An 11,538-nucleotide genomic window follows, 5' to 3' on the forward strand; every position below is an offset into this window, starting at 1 on the left:
AAATTAATTTATTTTTGGACGAGATCAAGTTAATCTGCACCGGATAACTGGGAGTTGTTAATATATGCTTATATACTAAATGTCAAGTTGATTATATACGTAGCGTATTCGGAAACTAAGTACCGTTTCATTCTAGCGCCGTCGCAGCGCTGTGGTAAGCGTTCCGCGCATGCGCACTAGTCTTTCTTGTTCACTGACCTTCAATTGTCGCCATTTTGGTTGCTCTATGTTGTGTTTTCAGTTTGCTGTGCACATTCAAAATGTTTAAGACCATTAGTTCTCCTGTTGACTGTGAGATTCGTGCCGTGATTAAATTTTTGAACGCGAGGAATGTTAAACCGGCCGAAATTTATCGTCAAGTGACAGAAGTTTACGGTGAATACGCGATAACTGATGGAATGGTGAGAAAGTGGGTAAGAATGTTTAATGCAGATCGAACAAATGTCCACGCCGAGGTTCGAAGTGGTCGGCCTTCTGTTGTCACCGATGATTTGGTAAGGAAAGTTGATGAAGCAATTCATGAAAACAGACGCTTCACAATGACAACTCTTTCAGAGGCATTTCCACAAATTTCACATACTGTTTTGTTCGAAATTGTGTTTGACCGCTTGAATTATCGCAAACTGTGTTCCCGATGGGTTCCAAAATGCTCACTGATGTTCACAAAACAAAGCGACTTGGTAGTGCCCTGACATTTCTCACGCGGTGCAGTGATGAGAGAGAAAACTTTTTAAACCAAATTGTGACAGGTGATGAAACTTGGGTGTGTCATTTCACACCAGAATCGAAACAACAATCGATGGAGTGGAGACACACTCATTCTCCGAAAAAACAAAAGTTCAAAGTGCAATGTCATCACAAAAAATCATGTGCTCTGTCTTCTGGGATAGGAAAGGCGTTTTGCTTCCTGAATTTCTTCCCAGAGGTGAAACCATTAATGCGGCACGATATTGTGAGACTTTAACAAAACTAAGGCGTGCCATTCAAAACAAACGAAGAGGAATGCTCAGTAAAGGAATTGTGTTGCTCCATGACAATGCTCGGCCCCATACTGCTGGTGTCACTCAATCGTTAATTCGACAGTTTCATTGGGAGCAGTTCGATCACCCGCCGTACAGCCCGGACTTGGCGCCGTCCGACTATCACTTGTTCCTGCACATGAAGCGCGAGCTTGGTGGCAAGCGCTTTGGATCTGACGATGACACGAAAAATGCTGTAGAGTCGTGGTTATCGAAACTGGCGGGAAGTTTCTTTGACGATGGTATACAAAAACTGGTCACCCGCTATGACAAGTGTTTGATCATAGGCGGAAACTATGTTGAAAAATAGTTTAAGACATACATTTTCATGTAAAAATAAAATTGGATTCGAAAAAATTGTTTTACTATTTTTTTTTTTTTTTTTTTTTTTTTTTTTTCAAAACGGTATTTAGTTTCCGAATACGCCTCGTAATATTATAACGATTCTTTGAAAGTGGTGTAAATCCACTGTATATTATATGGAGATATTTAAGGGTTTGTGTTTGAATGGTTAGAAAAATATTAGTATGTGTTAATACTCTCATTTTATGTTTTTAAAATATGAAATTGATTTAAATTTATAATGTGATCTTTTTTAAAGTATTATTTAAAAGAAATTTATGCTTTTGATAACCTCAAATGGACTTACAACACTTTTAAATCAACAAAATGTGGAAAATCATACATTTATGAAATATTAAAAATGAAATTTTAATTGATTCAAACAAATATTTTATGAAATTTTAATTAAATATGTATTGTTTTCATCAGAGTTTGTTTCTAAAATTCGTCTTTTCTTTCTGTTTATTGGGATGAGTTCTGTAAAATAATACTAATAAAATATTAAAATTAATTAAAATATAGAAGGAAATGAATCGAATTAAGAAATTAATTACTTATAAATACCTACTGAATCACTCTCCGATTCTAAGATGACATTATCTATTTCGAATATTATATAATATAAAATGCGCCCTTGTTATAAAATTAACAACTAGTAATTTTAGAGGTAATCGATCGTACTTATTTACTTAAAGTTATATGAACAAAGAGAACAAACACATTACTAAGTTTCATACTTAAACGGATTAAGTTTTATACAATAAACGGGCGAAGTACTAAAATTCCAGTTACGAACGAAAGTTTTTATGTCATTAACAGCGTTGCCACACATATATAAAATGAAGTAGAGAAATTATGTAGTAAAATTTTTGAAGTAAATGTTGTCTTTGCAGTTGAAAGTGGACTCGCACCACTTTCAAGATAATTATCAAGATTCAATAATTCAAGATAATTATTGAAGGATTTTCTTAGGAATTGTTTGTAGATAAAAGGTCATAGCAGATTGCATTCATTGTTATCATTAATTAACCTTTTGTCAAAAATGGGCTTAATCAATTTCAAAGAAAACGGCTCATATATTAATATAACTGAGTATAGAATCATTTTGCTGTCATGGAACCTAACTTTCCTATTCCAGATATGGCTACTGTTCCTTCTGGAGTGCCCGCTCCACACACAGTCCTTCGCAGACATGTCCGGCCTCTTTAACTGGACAGCGTCATACAGGCACGATTCAGACGTAGTGGCGCCCTACGAGAAATTCGTGCCCTACGACGAGGACGATAACAGCGACTCTGTGCCGCTACGCAACTACGCTGCTGGCAAGACACGGAAGATTGCATGGTTCGTCTCTAACTGCGCAGCTCGCAATCGCCGTCTTCAATATGTGCGGGAACTTGCACAATACATCCAAGTGGACATGTTCGGCAAATGCGGTCCCCGGCGGTGTCCGCGATCGACTGCCGCTCGCTGCTTCCGCATGTTGAACAGAGAATACAAATTCTACTTGGCTTTCGAGAACTCCAATTGCAGAGATTACATCACAGAGAAGTTCTTTATTAACGGTTTAGGGTAAGTCTCACAATTTTGTCTATTCCAACTCGTCATAGGCCTAGCGGCTAGTTCCGCTAAACACAACATTTGTAAGACACATCATGTAAACACTATCAGAAACACTGCTGAGGTGCAATTGTGCGAATATGTTTATATGTTTATATATGTATGATGGTGTCTGAAAAATTTGTAACTGTGGAGTTTTTTTTTTTTTTTTTTTGGCGCATTTGGATGCGTTTGTGTACGTTTCATATGAGTATTAAATTATTTAATTTACATCAAAGCACATGAGGGACTATTTGCCTAAGAGATGGCATGCCTTCATAAGACGTTGTAGGGTAGACTCTTTAAGTACTTTCATGACCACACGGAAAAAGAACGAGAATTCCCATCCATCCGGTATCTCAACCCAGACTGAATCACAAGTTTTGAACGATTTTACCTCGCGGTAACTGGTGGACAGGTTTTTCTTACAAGAATGATTAACTGCCTACATGTGTATGTATGCGTTCATGTATGCACGTCAACATGTATGTGTACACTTATATGCTTGCTTTGTCCTTGGGAGTTAGAAAGTGTAGGTGAATATACATATGAATGCGCTTACATTTTTGAATGATTGTAAATGTATATTTGTATGTGTTCGTTTGAGCATGTGTTTGTATGAGTGCGTTTGTAGGGGTGTCCCCAAAATAAAAGTACATCCAGATCGAGTTTCATCACAATACTGCTTTTATTCGTGTATGTGTAACGGGGATGTAACATGGTGCATTGTGGCTCGCGTAAATTCGATTTCCCTACAGAAGGTCTTATAGCGAAATTCTTGTCTTTCGTAAACACGTGTCAATTATTTTTAGTCTGAAGACACTTTAAACACATTTTTATATAGCGAGCTTAATTGGTGATGAATCTTTAACTTGAACTTCGGTTTGACAAATTTAAATGAGGTATGCTTTGCATACGATTACCCGAAAATAACATATTTTTACGTATGTCCCCCGAAAAAGACATAAGAAATACTACCGTAGAATTTATTGCAGTAATTAGTACGGTAATTAATTCTACTACCGTAAGTTTCTGCACCGTCTAATGTTCTACCGTAAAATTAATGTTGTCGTTGTTGCTAATGCTCACTAGTCTGACCTATAGTCAACTAGATCCCATGAAAATCCTCGTGGCAAGGAGTGCAACAGCCTCATGTTGTTGGCAACTGCCAACGACAGGAACTTTGCGCCTGTCGAGATGGCAAAAATACCAAAATACAACGAAAAGCCCTTATAGCAACACCAGTTACAGTGCGATGTCGTTTGGAGGTGAGTGATGCAAAAGGTAAGAAAACATTTTGCAGTCAAGTGATATCCTAAGAAGATAAATATTTTATTTAGTTGGGATTTAATTTTTTAAATGTTCTAACATAAAATTTTTATGAGAATATTTACAAAATAAAATTACTAACCCACAAATTATTACACTTATGTAAAATATTACAATAGTTAATATTTTTTAGGAAAATAAAAGGTTTTATACTCATGTAAAATGGTTAATAAAAGTATTCTTAATTAATTTACCACTCATTCATAAGTAATTTGGAAGTAAGCAGTAGTAAGTACTTATTTATCTAATTAGTTATGCTGAATATTTTGTTTAACTATTTACTTACGTCAGTTTTTAAATTGATAATATTTAAATCTATAAAATAACGCTGTAGGTACACTGTCTCATCGATCATCGGTAAAGCTTTGTTTTGTCACTCTGCGAAGCTTAAGATATTTATGTTTCAAATTTAATTAAAAAACTCAGAAATTTAAAAAAAGTGTATTGCCACTAGGCAAAATGCAATCTTTCGATTTTAATAAACAAATTCTGAAATTTAATAGAAATGTATTGCCACTGCCCGAATTCAATTATTTTTATCTTCCAGGCGATAGTCTGTTGTCGTTCACTAAAGCGTAAGATATTTTAGTTTTCTTTCGAATTTATTCTGTAATTAATTAACAAACTAAGCAGTTTAAAAGCTATAAACGCAAATTTATTTCAATTATCATTAACTAGAGGAAGTACCCAATGCCAGTTAAATTAGATTGAGAGTAATGTATCTAACAAAAGAGAGAACGAAACCGCTGTAATCCTTCTGTAATAACGATGCAAAAAATACGATTCAAAGTTAATTTTCAGTCTGATGCGATATGAAACCCAAGTAAAAAAATTCGATAAAAAAAATAAGCTAATTCCGTCTCATTATATCAGCAACAGTGCCACGCAGTTTTTAATGATTTTTGTCTTTTTATCAAACTGTCGGAAAGGCTCAAGTTCCATCCAATATTTCACCTATATTCGTCGATTAAATGGGCAAAAATTTATCATAATTAATCAGAAATCAATAACGCAAAAAAAAAAAAAAAAAAAAAAAAAAAAACCACACACACACACAAGCAGACATTCTTCTTTATGTGTGTAGACTTACTATAACATTTAGAAATTTTTGATTTACAAACTCTAACGAGCAGTAGCACCACTTTTCGAAATAAAGCATTTTTATCTCCAACGCGCGACACTGTTGCCACTCGGAGAAATGAGGGCGAAAATTATTCGTTTTTCCGAGTTCTTAATTAATATCTCTGATTTTAGCTTTGAAAAGCAAAAAATGGACATCGACCTTTTCCAGGAGCCAGAAAAGAATTGTTGAAAGTTTGGTGACGATAGCTATAGTAGTGACTGGGTTATTTTTATTTATTTATTTATTTATTTTTTTAAGAGGACAAAACACACAGACTTTCTTCTTTATATATATAGATTTACTAACTGAATTCGTGAAAGTATTCACGAAAACTGGATTCATTAAAACCATTTGTATTTATAAAGAGGAGTGGTCGTTTGTTGTGTGCGTAACTCATACAAATCTACAGCTTTATTCCGATCTTGATGAAACTTTGCACACTTGATCTTCAGTACAAGAGGAAGGTCACTGTCTAAATAAGATTTCAGAAAAAAAAAAAAAAAAAAAAACACAATTACGGATTTAACATTCAGAGCATTTGCCGAGTTTACTTGTGTAATTGTGTAATAGTCGAACTTTTTTTTTTTGTTTTGTTTTTTTTTTTGTTTGCCAATTTTTTATTGTGAAAGTCTAGTGAGACTCTTATGCGGGAAAATCTACTGCACCATAGTATACACTTTCGGCGATTTTTCTCTACTTCAAAACGGGGGGGAGGGGGGAAGTGTGACTATTAAGCGAGTAAACACGGTATATTAGAAATCTGAACTCATGTCACGCATCTTAGGTTCACTTCGCTGTTATTGAGTTTCCGCTATCAGTGGAAATCCTATGTGCCAATGAAGGAATATTTAAATTTTAACAAAAAATAAATATTAATGTTTCAGTTCTGAAATCACTTCGCCCATCTTAGGTTCACGTTGCCGTTGTTGCTTTCCAGCTAACAGTTCTTATTAAAACCTGTGGAATACCATGTTCCTTGCTCTTTAGAACAGTGTAAAACGCTGTAAATGATTGTTATTAAGAGGTTATTTTATTTTTATTAATATATCACATTTATTAAAAATAATAATATTTTTATTCTTAAATAATTCAAAATTATCTTTAACTTATTCTTCTTACTATTCAAACACTCTTTTGATATTTTTGAAAACACATAAAAGAACAACTACAGCTGTTAAATATGAGGCTCTATCATGCATCTACGATAATGGAGTTGGCACCGTGAACTGCAGAACATAGCTCAGCTTCCAAAATCATAACTTTTCAAATATGCGGTGCTAGGTATTGTATTCGTTAAGGATAATAAAGTGCTAATGCATGCAATAATGAGAGATAACTGTAAACTGCTTTTTATTTTAATATTAAACATATAAGAAGAATGGAAATAAGTCATCTAACTGAGTATAGTGCTGCCATCTATTAGCAGTTAACTTCACTGTGTATGGTGCTGCCATCTATTAGCATTAAATGAAGCTGAAAAATGTATCTAGTTTGAGTTAAAATATTACACTTTAGCAAAATTAATACTACAGTTCAGGCAAAACTTGTATGTTTGCAAACTAGAAAGCTAAATTGATTTTTGTCGTTAGATTTACATTTTAAAATATAAAATTTCATGCTGTTAATCTTGATTACTTTTAGAAATATCACACTAAGATTGACGTAATCGACGATTGCGATTATACGGGGGGAGTGTTACTCAAATCAAATTAAGCAGTTTTATTTATAAGTCGTTAATTTTATTTAAGTGCAAATTTTGAGCTAAAACCTGTTCTTAGGTTCACATAAAATTTTTAAATTTCATATTTCATTTTTAAACAAAATGTGAATATTATATGTCTTCGTAAGTTTGAACAGAAGAGTAATATGCGCTTGAAGAAGTTATGTGTGCATAAAATATAATTATCGATTGAATATACTTTTAAATTAACATGAATCTGAGAATTTGTTCCAGGAAAACAGGCAGTCTTCCTAATTTGTCTTAATTAATTATTATCTTGAACAATTAATTTTTTTTTTCTGTGTTCTTCTTTCTGGCGTAGACGTGTTCAGTTGATCAACGTTTATTAATGTTTAACAATGTTTTTGCCCAAAACATTTTAAAGCGACGTTTTCAATTAATTTCGGGAGTCTGTTTTTATTTGAATATACTTAAGTGTTTTATTTTATTTGTCTAGAATCAAAGTTTTTCTTTTCTTTTTGTTTTATTTCTTTTTTCCTTTGCTCTTTTCTTTTTTTTTTCTTTTTGTTTTACTTGTGGTATTGAAATCAATGAGTGCAAACATTTTTCTCGATTTTGATAAATTATTCCAAAATAATTAAATTTTTTCTGAACTATTGACTTAAATAGGTTATAGTAGTTATCGATAATTAAAAGCCAAAATTTAAAATCTAACTTTTTAATTCAAAAAAATGTTAGCTAGATGTATTCGTTTTAGTTTTATTTCATTTATATTATCTGCCTAGAATCAAAGCCTTTCCCCCCCTTTTCTTAAAGTGGTAGTAAAATTAAGAGGTCTTAAACTTTTATTTATTCCGAAGTCATTAATTTTCAAAGTTAAATACGAGTATTTAATTAGATGTGCAACAGTTATTCATAATTAAAAGTCGAATACTTTTTTAAACAGTGTTAACTTAATGCATTTTAGTGCATTGTTACATTTGTAACAGGGTCGTTATTGACCCCTGTATCTCGATAAAACTTTAAAGGAGGTGACTGATACAAGTTTTTAAAAGTTTCACGGTAAGGAACACTAAGTTTTCAATACTTGTCATAAAGTGTCTTCTTGTTTTTTTATTTGGGTCAATGTCCTCTGCAAAATCAGTGCCTTTCTCGTGCCTTTCTAACCATTCGTTTGACATCTTGTAAGTTAAAGGCGGTTTACTTTCTCCTTCATTATCGCTGCTTTCACTGTCGGTTGGCGTAATAAAGATCATCTAATTCTTCTTCCGTCATTCTCGGTTAACTTTTTGACTTCTCATTCTTCCATAACTGGAGATCCTTTACTGCCAGCTGACGTAGTATTGAATTTTTTAAATTTAAAGAAAGAGAATCACAAAAGGAGAAGAAGATAAACACTGGTAAAAAAGTGTAACAGCTCTGCTAGTATGAATGAAATGATCATAACTCGGCCTAGTTGACTCATCTGTCTGGCAGCGCCAAGTACGAGTACGTGGTTTCTTGTAAAGACTACGCTGCTATAGCAAACTGGCCTCTGCACCGCACTGCGCAGGATTGAAATTTTAGCGTTTGAGAAATTAAATAGAAACAGTTAAGATAATGCTATGCTTTGCGCATACGCGCAAATTCACGCTCCGGAAAGGTTGACTGTTTCTTTTCAAAGCATAGAAGCATTAGAAGTGTGCGAAGATGAAGGTTTTGATACTAGATTAAAATTAGTGAAGTTATGCTTCCGTTTTGTTAATATCGGTTAGCTAAAAACAAAACTTTTAACAAGCCCATAGTTAAAATAAATATGTCATTATTATCATTTATTGAAAATTTGTCATTAATATTGTATAAAATATTTCAATATCCCTTTCGCGGTTATGTAAGTATGTGCGTTTTTAACATTGTATAAGAACCACATGACGAAGATCCATTTACAACTGGAGTATTAAAGAACGATACTACTTTTGAGACAGAAATGAGAAGTAACACATTGAAAGGAGATTTAATGGACGATTACTAATCAATGTTAGAATTTTATTTTGCTGTTTTCTTATTTTACCGACATTAATATATCTAATTGATATTTTGTGTGTAAAATTGATAATTACATACGGGTGATATCATCCATCTTTCTCTTTCCAGCCACGACGTCATTCCCATAGTCATGGGAGCCCGTCCAGAGGACTATGCAAGGGCCTCTCCCCCCAACTCCTACATACACGTGGAGGAGTTCGCTGGTCCCGCAGAGTTAGCCCATTACCTGCATCTCTTGGACAGCAACGACACCCTCTATAACTCCTACTTCCAATGGAAGAACCGGGGGGAGTTCATCAACACTCGATTCTGGTGCCGCCTCTGCGCCCTCCTCCACGCCCCTGTCGTCCCTAAGGTCTATACGGACATCCACACGTGGTGGGCTGGCAAGGGCACGTGCACGAAAAACGAGTGGAGAAGGCCAGAAACATCTTCGATCCCCTCCCCGTCGCCCGCTTAGTGGGCGTTTGCCAACCAGTAAGGTTTTTCTAGGGCTTCCGAAGTCGTTCATCCGGGTCTCGAACCCTGTATACCTCAATTACACACTTGTTAGAATGGAATAAAATCTTGATTTAGTTAATTGGCGTGGTGTGGTTTATTTCCTTTTAGGAGGGAAAAGAACACCTGGAAAAATGTGTGTTAAGTACCTAAAACTGAACTCTTAATCAACTGCAGTAATTTCAGGATGACTCTCCCGGTTAGCCCAAAACTGCTTAATCCGAAAGAAAAGAAACACAGGAAACCTACAACAGTGGTCTAAACTTTCAAACTGCTTGCTCAGAATGCACAATCTAAAAGCAGCTGTCGGACGGGAATTAGGTGGAAACAAATAATGAATAAGAATAAAAATAAAATAATTTTTTAAATAAAATAAAGCTTTTAACAAAATTATTTTTTTTCTATTACACATTTATTAAAACAGACATAAAAAGTAAAAATAATGATGAAAAAATAAATAAAAGATATAAAAATCTGAAAGCTTTCAGATATATACGCCAGAATATATATTTCATATATATATATATATATATATATATATATATATTTCAGATATATACACATATATATATCTGAAAGCTTTCAGATATACTTTAATATATACGCCAAACGGGCTGTTTTTTAACGTTTTGTGTGTTACCTTTATTACCTCGAAATAGTTTTAAAATGAGCATATCTTTATAATTTCCGATACACAGTCTCGCGCGCTGGAGATAAAAATGTTTTTTTATTTCATACAGTGTTGCTATTGCTCGCTTTGAAATCTTTGAGTTTGCTAATCAAAAATTCGTTAAAGTTTTACAAAATATGAATAGATAATGAAACAAATTCCAAATTTGGGCTTCTAGCTGCTCGTATTCAGTGGAAAATTGCAAAACTGGATGACTCTAGATACCGTTGTTTTATCACAATCTAGAAACATGCATACATTTATGCAGATTCTTCATTATTTAGTTTCTTTAAATATAATACAGGGCGATAATATTTGATGGGAACAATTTGAAAAGTAAACCGACATTTATAGTGAACCAACGCAAAATGCCAAAACGAAATTAATAGTCATTCTGGGCAAATTGCCCCTCTGGACTATAAAAAATCGAGGTTATATTTAAAGGATGGAATATGCAAGAAATTTCTGTATTTCAGTCATTAAGGCACTCTTTATATTTCAAATGTACTGCTAGCTGCATGTTAAATTTCCAGACAAAAATTTATTAAAATATTTCTAACATACTGAGGTAATCACTAAATAACTTACTTAAATTAAAAATAAACAAATTACGAAAAACATCCGAGAGGAACAAAACTTGAGAGTAAGTAATGCCAATGTATTCGCTTTCTTTTATTTATTGCTTTTTTTCTGGGACTCGAACAGAAATATTTGTATCTGTATATCATGACGAGTTGTAAATACTCATCGGTAATCTGGTTCTTATTAAGTTTCAAATACGGAAAAAAAAAAAAAAAAAAAAAAAAAACTGGTTTCAATCTAAATGCACTTCCACATGTGTTTTTGAGTTTTTTCTTATTGAAAAATTCTCAGCTGAGGGTATTTATTTTTGAAAAGTATGTACAAAAGTTAATCAAATCTATATCATTAAATCTTTAAATAAGATTTATATCACAATGTACATTTTTGAATTGCATTTGTATATTTTCTGAGGCATTTTTCAGATTCATTTTCTTCAAATTTTTGTCATAATAATACTAATTAATTTACGCGAAATACGTAGGGAGATAAATGGAAACCTTAAAAATGTAATAAACATACCGTTTCCAGCGCCATTGATATGTAATTTGACAGTACAGTTACCAATGTTTTAAAGAATGCCCAGCAGGGGGCAGAATACTGTAGACAAGAGAAAAGCGGTCAGAATATGCTTAAAATAGCTGCCCCGCTTGCAACATGCACCAGTGAAAAA

General features: G+C 33.5%; 1 protein-coding gene across 1 annotated transcript in view; it reads left to right on the forward strand.

The window, feature by feature from the left end:
* Window positions 1-9,698, forward strand: part of LOC118201057 (core alpha-(1,3)-fucosyltransferase-like) — a 51,834-nt gene extending 42,136 nt beyond the window's left edge. The window contains exons 4-5 of the mRNA XM_085821473.1: window positions 2,500-2,933; window positions 9,227-9,698. Of these exons, the coding sequence (XP_085677599.1) occupies window positions 2,500-2,933; window positions 9,227-9,578 (786 nt within the window). The 3' untranslated portion in view covers window positions 9,579-9,698. The remainder of the gene's footprint in view (window positions 1-2,499; window positions 2,934-9,226) is intronic.
* Window positions 9,699-11,538: the final 1,840 nt, after the last annotated feature.

The sequence above is a fragment of the Stegodyphus dumicola genome, chromosome 1 (genome assembly GCF_044657685.1).
Source record: "Stegodyphus dumicola isolate Sdum_Otavi_A_Nest chromosome 1, ASM4465768v1".
Lineage (NCBI taxonomy): Eukaryota > Metazoa > Arthropoda > Arachnida > Araneae > Eresidae > Stegodyphus > Stegodyphus dumicola.